At 36.9% G+C, this 12,500-nt stretch overlaps 3 protein-coding genes across 3 annotated transcripts in view; all 3 read left to right on the top strand.

Moving 5' to 3' along the window:
* LOC137654833 (apolipoprotein E-like) overlaps positions 1–9,696 on the top strand; it is a 59,441-nt gene extending 49,745 nt beyond the window's left edge. The window contains exon 2 of the mRNA XM_068388789.1: positions 9,231–9,696. Within this exon, the coding sequence (XP_068244890.1) occupies positions 9,231–9,696 (466 nt within the window). The remainder of the gene's footprint in view (positions 1–9,230) is intronic.
* A 241-nt stretch (positions 9,697–9,937) lies between these two features.
* LOC137654832 (involucrin-like) lies at positions 9,938–10,530 on the top strand. Its single transcript, XM_068388788.1, has 2 exons — positions 9,938–9,957; positions 10,047–10,530. The coding sequence occupies exons 1-2, from the start codon at positions 9,938–9,940 to the stop codon at positions 10,528–10,530; spliced, it is 504 nt and encodes a 167-aa protein (XP_068244889.1).
* Positions 10,531–10,696: 166 nt separating this feature from the next.
* Positions 10,697–11,503, top strand: LOC137654831 (repetitive organellar protein-like). The gene has a single exon (XM_068388787.1). It carries the CDS (start codon positions 10,697–10,699, stop codon positions 11,501–11,503), a length of 807 nt encoding a protein of 268 aa, XP_068244888.1.
* Positions 11,504–12,500: the final 997 nt, after the last annotated feature.

Below are 12,500 nucleotides of genomic sequence, written 5' to 3'. Positions count from 1 at the left end.
TTTGAACATTTTCACGGATTGGTGCATATTTTTGGATAGATAAAATATAAATGTGAGTATTTTCAATCGATATAAATGATGTAATGCTGGTAGTTTTTGAAATGTGTATCAGCTTCTAATAGAATTAGTTTTCTAAGGAAAAATTTCATGAAATAGTATTTCCAATTCAATAAAAAATTATCATTTCTATTTTTTTAACTTTATTCAATTCTCTCGAAATGTATCTTTTATCTCTTACTGACTTATACGATCTAATGTAAACCATTATCTTTTGTTTCAAAATTATTTCTCCTTCAAGATTAATAAAAATCAAAATATTAATCATGTAATTATTTTGCAAAATTCATTCTGACCATTACCTGATTTTCATTCTGGAAAATCTTATGCTTTCGAAATTAATTTCATATTGTGTGTTTTTTAGCTTTACCCAAAATGATTCAAATAATTATTCGTCTCCTTCAAATATCAAAGTTCGCCATGAAATTACTGTAAATATTTTTCGAAATATTGTTTTCTGTGTTGACTAAATGAGCTGAAATCTGTTTTATGCCTCTACCAGCTTCACTTAACCTTATCTAAACTATCCACGCCTTGTACAGAAACATTTCATTATAATGCCTCATTTTGTGGACTTAGACTGATATACAGATGAAGTGACAGGTTTGTGTATATATATATATATATATATATATATATATATATATACATGCGTACATACATATATATACATACATACATACATATGTATACATACATTTATATATATATATTTATATATATATATACATACATATATCGTATATATGTATTTATATATATATATATATATTTATTTATATAATTTTATATATGACTGTGTGTGTGTCCTGACACTTGCTCTTTATTATAAAGGGGAGATGTATGAATCCATGTATGTATGTATGATTATGTTTCTATGTTCCCAATAAAAAAAAAACCGCCAATATAACTGGTAACAATATCTTTGATATATCAAGGCCACGTATCGTCATTAATAATATAAAAAATGATCAAATCTATCATCGCATTAGCAACTGCTAATTCTCCTCCTCCCAATTAGATATTGCAGTGGCTGATTAAAGCTCTTGTCTCGCCATGTCATTGCAATAATGCAATCATTGAGCGATATTATTCGCTCTGAAAGGCCCCCGTCCTTTCAAAAGCTGCTAGAAGCTGTTGCTGTTTGTGCTGGGTTTCAAAGGAAAGAGTCATTATGTGACTATTGTAATGCGTTTTCTTAATGAGCAGTGTCCTTTACAGCGTTAAAGTTTTAAAGGCCTCTCGTGAATGGCAGACAAATGAGATACTGCCAACTCTACCTAGCAGGACAATGGCCTAGAAGTTGACCACACATAGGCTACCTATGATCAGCGCTTAAGCCCCTCCACCCAAATTAGGATCAAGGAGGACAAGGCAATGGCTGCTGATGACTCAGCAGGTGAATCTATAGGCTCCCCCAAACTCCCCAGTCTTAGCTCACAAAGATAGTTAGATTGCAGACACCACAAGAAACTATCTAGCTTGAGCGGGACTCGAACCCCAGCCCAGCAGATAGCGAGGTAGGGATGTTTCCAATAGGCCACTACAACCCTAAAACCAGGCAGTTGAAAATGGCAAAATGATCCCTCAATAAGTTTTCTTAATTTGATGTGTCATTTTCTTATACTATTTAGATAATCCTGCTTAAACTCGGAAAAGGTTTATTATATATTTTGATATGAAATTCCAACGTTTTCCAAAACTTGGCTGTTTAGGGTAAGCAATGCGAAAGACTATAAAATAAAGGATAATTTGTAATGATTTTATTCCTGGCTTGCAAGCTATGCAGTCGGTACACATTATCTGAGAATCCCAAAGTAAGAAACGTATGAAAGGGTTACTTGTTTGTCTCTAAATTATCAAAATTCCCATTAACTTGATATTATTATTATTATTATTATTATTATTATTATTATTATTATTATTATTAGCAGCTCAGCTACTCATCTAAATGGAATAGCAGGATGCTATAAGCCCAAGGGCTCCAACAGAAAAAGTAACACAGTGAGGAAAGGAGATAAGGAAATGATTAAACTATATATGAGAAGTATTGAATAAGAAATATAGAATATTTTAATCTCGATCATAACATTAAAATAGAACCGTCATATATAAACTATGAAGAGAGACTCATGTCAATCCGTTGAACATAAAAATACTTGACGCATGTTTGAACTCTGAAGTTCCACCGATTAAACCGCCAGATTAGGAAGATCACTGGTCACTGCTGGTATAAAACTTCTAGAATACTGTGTAGTAATGAGCCCTATGATGTAGAAGGCAAGACTGTTTTAATGTCCTTGCCTGGTGGTCGCCAGACTGGGGTTTGAGGCCCGCTCAAACTTGTTAGTTCCTTTGGTCACTGCAACCTCACCATCCTTGTGAGTTAGTGATGGAGGGTTTAGGGGAGCTTATAGGTCTATCTGCTCAGTCATCAGCAGCCATTGCCTGGCCCTCCTTGGTCCTAGCTTGTGTGGAGAGGGGGCTTGGGCATTGATCATATGTTATATGGTTAGTCTCTAGGGCATTGTCCTGCTTGCTAGGGCAATGTCACTGTCCCTTTCCTCTGCCTTTCATGAGCTGCCTTTAAACCTTTAAAACCTTGAATTGCTCATAGGACGGTACAGTTTGGGAAAATCTAAATGCAAAGGATGGTCAAAATTATGAAAAATCTTATGCAACATGCATAAAGAGCTAACAGAACGACGGTGCCAAAGATTGGTATTGAGATGAAAAATAAGAAATTTAGTAGACCGCAATTTATTCTCATCATCATCATCATTATCATCTGCCGTTGCTAGGCCACTGCAGGTCAAAGCCTCAGGCATGTCCATTCACACGCATCTGTTTATGGTCCTTCTTTGCCCGTCTATACCCGCAAAGTTTCTTAGCTCGTCAATCCATTGTCTTCTCTTTCTTCCCTTACTTCGTTTGTAATTTCTAGGGACCCATAAGGTTAATCTTCTTGTTCATTTATTATCTGTCATTCGCATTACATGACCTGCACATGTCCATTTCTTTGTTTAACATGTTAGAATATCCTCTACTTCAGTTTACTCTGGTATCCATGTTGCTCTTTTTCTGTCTAATCTTAGTATTATTCCCATTATTCTTCCTGTAGCTCTTTTGAGTTTTACTAGCTTTTGTTATAAAAGCCTGTGGTGACCTGGTGGTAGCATCCTTGCCTGGTGATTGCCAGACTGGGGATTGAGTCCTGCTAAAACTCGTTAGTTCCTTTGGTCGCTGCAAGCTCATCATCCATGCGAGCTAAGGATGGAGGTTTTGGGGGAGCTTATATGTCTATCTGCTGAGTCATCAGCAGCCATTGCCTGGCATTCCTTGGTTCTAGCCTGGGTGGAGAGGGGGCTTGGGCGTTGACCATATGTAATATGGTCAGTCTTTAGGGCATTGTCCTGATTGATAGGGCAATGTAGCGGTCCCTTGCCTCTGCCATTCATGAGCAGCCTTTAAACCTTTAAATTGCAAGTATAATCAATGTGGATAAGCTGAAATGTACTCACTAATGTCAGGTATAGTACGCTATTCATTAGACCCTCAATATCCATTAACCGAAGAAAGGAAAAATAGGAAATACAAGATATAAAAATAAAAAAAAAAATTAAAAAAACTTCAAGTAAGGCAAATACCCTTGCAAGATCTCCCATCCTGTGACAATGGGCACACCAGGAGGAGCTGCCTCCTAATCCCCAAATCCTCTTAGCGTTTACTGGAATTTGGGAAGTCATTAACATCTCCCTCGACGAAAAGGAACTTCGAAATATTGAAGGACTTACTTGGCGATTAGTTAGCCGTTTAGAAGAATTACTTGCTCCATCCCCTCCAGGCGAGAGAGAGAGAGAGAGAGAGAGAGAGAGAGAGAGAGAGAGAGAGAGAGAGAGAGAGAGAGAGAGAGAGAGAGAGAGAGAGTTGAACTTGTAAAGAAATGTTTTCCGAGTCCTGCATCCCTTTCTGGATGGGATACCTTAACGTGGTTAAAGGGTATGTGTATCGCCATGATCAGCCAAGGTGTACGTCAGGTCTACCCATACTAGGTTGGTTTGCTTTGAGCGATAAGATTCAAATCTCTCCCCATCACCAATCTGGAGTGGCCAGTATGGTGATGAAAATGGCCAAACCCCAGACAAGGCTAAAGACATGTCTTAGGCCTTTGTCCTGCAGTGGACTACAAACGGCTCCGTATGTTTTTGTTGTATTTATTGATGGTAGATAAGTCGCAAATAGTTATTCTAATGTGATTTCAGTCTCTTGAGCAGGGTTTCAGTCTCTTGAGCAGGGTTTCAGTCTCTGAGCAGGGTTTTCAGTCTCTGAGCAGGGTTTTGCCTGAGCAGGGTTTTGCTGCTTCAGTCTTCCTTCCTGTGTGATTTTAATTTGGTCACTTGTGTATCAATTTACTTGTTTGTTTATTTATAGCCTTGTTTATTATTATTATTATTATTATTATTATTATTATTATTATTAGCTAAGCTACAGCCATAATTAGAAGAGCAAGGATACTATGAGCCTATAGACCTATTTTCTCCAAGATTGTAAATTTTTATTTGCGATTAATGTAACGCCTCACAAATCTCAATTTTATATGATTGTAACATCTAAATATTTATTTGTAATTACTGTAACATCGCCTAAATATTTATTGGAGATTACTGTGACGTCTAAATATCATTTGTTTTAAGTTATTGTGACACGTCACAGATATCTATTTTCGATTAATGTGATATATAAATATCTATTTGAGATTACAGTGACATCTCTGAAATGCCTATTTGAGATTACCTCTACATTCTATTTCAAATTACTGTGACATCTAAATATCTATTTTAAATTACTGTGACAATACATAAATTTTGATTTCTACTTATTTCTCGTAATTTTGATTGTGTAATTCGTTGGTAAGCGTCTGTGTAATGTACTTATTTCTTTTAATTTTGTATTGTGGATTTCTTAATAGAAATGTTCACAATGAAATGTAGGTATAAAAACTTTAACAAAACAAGAGGAAGCGAGACTAGATAGAACAGTGTGCCCGAGTGTACCCTCAAGCAAGAGAACTCTATTCCAAGACAGTGGAAGACCATGGTACAGAGGCTATGGCACTACCCAAGACTAGAGAATAACGGTTTGATTTTGGAATGTCCTTCTCCTAGAAGAGCTGCTTACCATAGCTAAAGAGCTTCTTCTACCCTTACCAAGAGGAAAGTAGCCACTGAACAATTACAGTGCAATAGTTAACCCCTTGGGAGAAGAAGAATTGTTTGGTAATCTCAGAGTTGTCAGGTGTTTGAGGACAGAGGAGAATCTGTAAAGAATAGGCCAGACTATTTGGTGTTTGTCTAGGCAAAGGGAAAGAACCGTAACCAGAGAGAAAGATCCAATGTAGTACTGTCTGGCCAGTCAAAGGATCCCATAACTCTCTAGCGGTAGTATCTCAACGGGCTGCTAATGAACGTCAGACAACGACCCTATGTAACTTAAACAAAATTTTTTATTTTATATCTGTTCATTCCGAATATGGAATTATTCCAACTGCCATCGCCAAGGTTTTCTTTGATCTCTGCTGAGAACACTAGAGCTTTGTTTGTGTAATGACTTGATGAATTCCTTTGAGAGGAAAATAGGAAGATAAGTTATAATGAAATATAGCGAAGATTGAGGTCGCCTTTCCGTCTCACACATTTCAATAGTCAACGGCTTTTAATGGATATTATTATTATTATTATTATTATTATTATTATTATTATTATTATTATTATTATTATTACAAGCTAAGCTACAACCCTTGTTGGGAAAGCAGGATGCTATAAGCCTAAGAGCTCCAACACGAAAAAATAGCCAAGTGAGGAAAAGAAATAAGGAAATGAATAAACCACATGAGAAACAATGAATAATTAACATGAAGTACCATAAGATCAGTAACAACGTTAAAATTGATCTCTCATATGTAAACTATTAGGAGAGACGTATATCAGCCTGTCAGCCTGTTCAACATAAAAAAAATTGCTACAAGTTTGAAATTCTGAAACTCCACTGTGCAATGATGTTGAAACCTTTTAACTGATGAAATTATTCAATAAGGTTTTTTTTTTTTCATTATTAGTTCTTTACGTCGACCTTATGATTGCTTTGAATTTTCGAAACAACGAAAATAACAGGCACGGAAAATGTTAGATGAATATGACTGGGGTATGTAAAGTTAAACTGGATGATATAATCTGTTGATGTTTTCGTTGTTGTTAAGATTTAAAATTCTTCCTGCTTGAATATTCCCACTGCCTCTAATCTTCTTCCTTCTAGGTTGAGCTTTTCTGTTTTCCTTAAGATGTGGGCTAAATATGGTTGTGCCTGAACAGGCCTAACCAACTGCATCAGCGTTTGATAGGAAGTCACCGAACCATCCAACCATTTGTTAATATTCCCATTGCCTTTAATCTTCTTCCTTCTGGGTTGAGCATTTTTAGTTTCCTTGAGGTGTGGCTTATGTATGGGTGTGCCTGAACAGGCCAAACCAAACGTGGGCTAACCAACTGCATCAGCACTTGATAGGAAGTCACCAACCATCCAGCCAGTTTTTAATATTCCCATTGGCTTTAATCTTCTTCCTTCTGGATTGACCTTTCTAGTTTCCTTCAGTTGTGGCTTATATATATATATATATATATATATATATATATATATATATATATATATATATATGTATATGTATATGTATATATATATATATATATATATATATATATATATATATATATGGGTTTGCATGAGCAGGCCGAACCAAACATAGGCCTTAACAACTGCATCAGCATTTGATGGGAAATCACTGAAACATCCAACCATTTTTTTAATATTCTCATTGCATTTAATCTTCTTTCTTCTAGATTGAGCTTTGGTAGTTTCCTTCAGGTGTGGCTTATTTATGGGTGTGCCTGAACAGGCCGAACCAAACATGGGCCTAACCAACTGCACCAGCAATTGATAGGAAGTCACCGCACCATCCAACCATTTTCTCTGACCGGTGGAAGTCAACTCCACATTAACTGCATAAATTCTTCACGGGTAGGCGTTCCATCCCCATCCCCCCCACCTTTCCCCTCCCCTCTCTCCCCCTGCCCCACTTCCCCCTCCTATAGCATTATGAGCAACGTCAGTTTTTTTTAAAAAGCTATTTCACCAGTTGTGCTGTTGTCTAATGTCAGTATGTGGGCTCGTGAAAATGAGATTGCTTAATTTTTGGGGCCGCTATCTTCCGGAGTGCAGGCATTTTTTAGAACGAATAATTAACTCCGATATAGTCCAGTGCGTGGATGTTAAACCCAGTTACCCGAGTAAATGTATTCGTAAATTCACTGTTTATCCTCCATAACACAGCAGCAAAATTTACAATTTTTCCTCCATACTTGAAGAATGTTTTGGTCAATAAAAAGCAAAATTTGCTTTGCCGTAAATGAAACGTTCGGAATCAATATTTAAATAAGTGAAATAGAATATTCGGTGTTCCATTTTCATCGGTATCAGAGGGTTCATGCAATACGGAGAGGCATGCGTGTTATAGTCCTAGTATTGAATTAATGAGTAATCTGTAAAAAAAATCCCTCCCTCATTACTCAGAGAGAAAAACCTAGCTTGCAGTTTTCGAGAGATCTAATTTCAAACTTCATCCACAAATTAATGAGGTTATTTGATGTTGCTTTTCTTTCGAAGCCACGTCGGGAGCTACAGCCGATAGTACACCTCATATGCTGTACTGTAGGCGTTTCTTAGCTTTTCTGTGTGGTATCTGTTCGGACATTCGTTGAAATAACTTTAGTCTTTATTTCTCCTTCGTGCCGCTTTTGTGGAAACGTCATGGTGATCTGCCGTACTTGGGTTCGAGCCCCGCTCAAGCTCGGTAGTTTTTGGCATTGTCTGCAACCTCACTATCCTTGTGAGCTTAGGTTGTAGGGTTTGGGGAGCCTATAGGTCTACCTGCTGAGTTATCAGCAGCCATTATCTTCCCCTCCTTGGTCCCATCTTGGGCTTGGGCTTTGGTTATACGCATGCAGCCTATGGTCAGCCTTTAGGGCATTGTCCTAGGACGTTGTTACTGTCCCTTGCCTCTGCCATTCATGAGCGACCTTTAAGAATATTTAAAACAACCACTTTTAACTTTAAAGTGCAACTGCATGGATTTGAGTTATCAGCAGCCATTATCTGCACCTCCTTGGTCCCATCTTGGGCTTGGGTGCTGGTCATACGCATAAAGCCTATGGTCAGTCTCTAGGGCATTGTCCTAGGACGTTGTTACTGTCCCTTGCCTCTGCCATTCATGAGCGACCTTTAAAAATATTTAAAACAACCACTTTTAACTTCTTAGTACAACTGCATGGATTTGAGGACAGAATGGCCTTCCAGTCCTCAGTTCCAGGTCATATAACCCAAATTCGTAAATTCAATACAATATCTTTTCGAAGAATAAAGTCTTAAAGTTGATCGTTTATTCTTTAACCCTCTGGTGATCCCTGCCGTGACAAATTCCATGTCAGGATCAGGATTTTTTTTACCTGAGTAATGAAGTCATGTGTCAACCAACTTACGTTGATGTTTCGTGGTGTAACGGACAATGAAATAGATATAGAAAGAAACTGAAAATTGCATGAGAAAGTTGAAGAAATTGCTCAATGAAACGTAAGGAAAGCTTAAGAAATTTCTAGTGAAACGGAAGGAAAGCTGAAGAAATTGCTCAATGAAACGGAAGGAAAGCTGAAGAAATTGCTCAATGAAACGGAAGGAAAGCTGAAGATTTTGCTCAATGAAACGAAGGAAAGCTGAGTAAATTGTTAAATGAAACGGGAGGAAGGCTAAAGAAATTGCTCAATGAAACGGAAGGAAAGCTAAAAAATTGTTCAATGAAACGGAAGGAAAGCTGAAGAAATTTCTAGTGAAACGGAAGGAAAGCTGAAGAAATTGCTCAATGAAACGGAAGGAAAGCTGAAGAAATTGCTCAATGAAACGGAAGGAAAGCTGAAGAAATTGCTCAATGAAACGGAAGGAAAGCTGAAGATTTTGCTCAATGAAACGAAGGAAAGCTGAGTAAATTGTTCAATGAAACGGGAGGAAGGCTAAAGAAATTGCTCAATGAAACGGAAGGAAAGCTAAAAAATTGTTCAATGAAACGGAAGGAAAGCTGAAGAAATTTCTAGTGAAACGGAAGGAAAGCTGAAGAAATTGCTCAATGAAACGGAAGGAAAGCTGAAGAAATATCTCAGTGAAACAGAAGGAAAGCTGAAGTTGTTCAATAAAACGGAGGGAAAGCTGAAAAAATTGCTCGATGTAACGGACGGAAAGCTGAAGAAATTGCTCAATGAAACGGAAGGAAAGCTGAAGAAATTACTCAATGAAACGGAAGGAAAGCTGAAGAAATTGCTCAATGAAACGAAAGGAAAGCTGAAGAAATTGCTCAATAAAACGGAGGGAAAGCTGAAAAAATTGCTCGATGAAACGGAAGGAAAGCTGAAGAAATTGCTCAATGAAACGGAAGGAAAGCTGAAGAAATTGCTCAATGAAACGGAAGGAAAGCTGAAGAAATTGCTCAATGAAACGGAAGGAAAGCTGAAGATTTTGCTCAATGAAACGAAGGAAAGCTGAGTAAATTGTTAAATGAAACGGGAGGAAGGCTAAAGAAATTGCTCAATGAAACGGAAGGAAAGCTAAAAAATTGTTCAATGAAACGGAAGGAAAGCTGAAGAAATTTCTAGTGAAACGGAAGGAAAGCTGAAGAAATTGCTCAATGAAACGGAAGGAAAGCTGAAGAAATTGCTCAATGAAACGGAAGGAAAGCTGAAGAAATTGCTCAATGAAACGGAAGGAAAGCTGAAGATTTTGCTCAATGAAACGAAGGAAAGCTGAGTAAATTGTTCAATGAAACGGGAGGAAGGCTAAAGAAATTGCTCAATGAAACGGAAGGAAAGCTAAAAAATTGTTCAATGAAACGGAAGGAAAGCTGAAGAAATTTCTAGTGAAACGGAAGGAAAGCTGAAGAAATTGCTCAATGAAACGGAAGGAAAGCTGAAGAAATATCTCAGTGAAACAGAAGGAAAGCTGAAGTTGTTCAATAAAACGGAGGGAAAGCTGAAAAAATTGCTCGATGTAACGGACGGAAAGCTGAAGAAATTGCTCAATAAAACGGAGGGAAAGCTGAAAAAATTGCTCGATGAAACGGAAGGAAAGCTGAAGAAATTGCTCATTGAAACGGAAGGAAAGCTGAAGAAATTTTTTAGTGAAACGGGAGGAAGGCTAAAGAAATTGCTCAATAAAATGGAGGGAAAGCTGAAAAAATTGCTCGATGAAACGGAAGGAAAGCTGAAGATATTGCTCAATAAAACGGAGGGAAAGCTGAAAAAATTGCTCGATGAAACGGAAGGAAAGCTGAAGATATTGCTCAATAAAACGGAGGGAAAGCTGAAAAAAATTGCTCGATGAAACGGAAGGAAAGCTGAAGATATTGCTCAATAAAACGGAGGGAAAGCTGAAAAAATTGCTCGATGAAACGGAAGGAAAGCTGAAGAAATTGCTCATTGAAACGGAAGGAAAGCTGAAGAAATTTTTTAGTGAAACGGGAGGAAGGCTAAAGAAATTGCTCAATGAAATGGAGGGAAAGCTGAAAAAATTGCTCGATGAAACGGAAGGAAAGCTGAAGATATTGCTCAATAAAACGGAGGGAAAGCTGAAAAAATTGCTCGATGAAACGGAAGGAAAGCTGAAGATATTGCTCAATAAAACGGAAGGAAAGCTGAAAAAATTACTCAATGAAACTGAAGGAAAGCTGAAGATAGTGCTCAATAAAACGGAGGGAAAGCTGAAAAAATTGCTCGATGAAACGGAAGGAAAGCTGAAGATAGTGCTCAATAAAACGGAAGGAAAGCTGAAAAAATTACTCAATGAAACTGAAGGAAAGCTGAAGATAGTGCTCAATAAAACGGAGGGAAAGCTGAAAAAATTACTCAATGAAACTGAAGGAAAGCTGAAGATAGTGCTCAATAAAACGGAGGGAAAGCTGAAAAAATTACTCAATGAAACTGAAGGAAAGCTGAAGATAGTGCTCAATAAAACGGAGAGAAAGCTGAAAAAATTACTCAATGAAACTGAAGGAAAGCTGAAGATAGTGCTCAATAAAACGGAGGGAAAGCTGAAAAAATTACTCAATGAAACTGAAGGAAAGCTGAAGATAGTGCTCAATAAAACGGAGGGAAAGCTGAAAAAATTACTCAATGAAACTGAAGGAAAGCTGAAGATAGTGCTCAATAAAACGGAGGGAAAGCTGAAAAAATTACTCAATGAAACTGAAGGAAAGCTGAAGATAGTGCTCAATAAAACGGAGGGAAAGCTGAAAAAATTACTCAATGAAACTGAAGGAAAGCTGAAGATTTTGCTCAATGAAACGAAGGAAAGCTGAAAAAATTGCTCGATGAAACGGAAGGAAAGCTGAAGATATTGCTCAATAAAACGGAAGGAAAGCTGAAAAAATTACTCAATGAAACTGAAGGAAAGCTGAAGATAGTGCTCAATAAAACGGAGGGAAAGCTGAAAAAATTACTCAATGAAACTGAAGGAAAGCTGAAGATTTTGCTCAATGAAACGAAGGAAAGCTGAAGAAATTTTTCAGTGAAACGGAAGGAAATCTGAAGAAATTGCTCAGTGAAACAAGGAAAATATATGAATAACTGTGTTTATTTGAAAATTGAGCTGACTTTTTATTCCTTGGCTATACAATATGTATTTTTTACCATTGTTAAAAGTTTTTGTGGTATTTTAAAACTTGAATGATTTTGCTTTATCACACCATGTTAACTAAAGGTAGAAATTGAGTCCTTCCAATTAGAAGAATTTACATACCTTTCTGATAAACGAAAAAAAAAAACATTAATCAAAAATTGATTAGTCGAGATATTGTTTTGGTGATAGTTATTTTATTAGTATTTATGCGTACCATTCCGCAACAATGCATATTATATTTTGTTTTACTATAATTATATTCTTACAAATACTTTCAATTACAATATGGAAACCTTTTTTTTTTTTTTATTTAACCCATGGATCAAAGACGAAGCATCATTTTCACCTTTAGCCAGTTTTGTACATATATTATCAATATTCAAGAAGCATTGAACTTCGATAACAATTCAGTTAATATAAGAAGCAGTTGAACTTTTTCCGTCACCTATTATACGTTCTATGTACGGCTGCAAGTAAACTGGTTATAGTAAAGCCTTTAACCAATTTTGTACTTATTAATATTGAAATTAGTTCACCAAACGTTCATCTGGGCTCCACAAGGCACTAGAAGAGTTGGAAGACCCATGCCTACATGGCTGAGGACTATGAAGCGTGAAGTAGGAGATGATGAATGGAGAAGTATTGATTTAAAACCTCAAGGTAGAGACGAGGCCTTT

The sequence above is a fragment of the Palaemon carinicauda genome, chromosome 15, assembly GCF_036898095.1.
Source record: "Palaemon carinicauda isolate YSFRI2023 chromosome 15, ASM3689809v2, whole genome shotgun sequence".
NCBI classification, from domain to species: Eukaryota; Metazoa; Arthropoda; class Malacostraca; order Decapoda; family Palaemonidae; genus Palaemon; species Palaemon carinicauda.
Note: the sequence above shows the minus strand (reverse complement) of the source record. Positions and strands in the feature narration are given on the sequence as shown.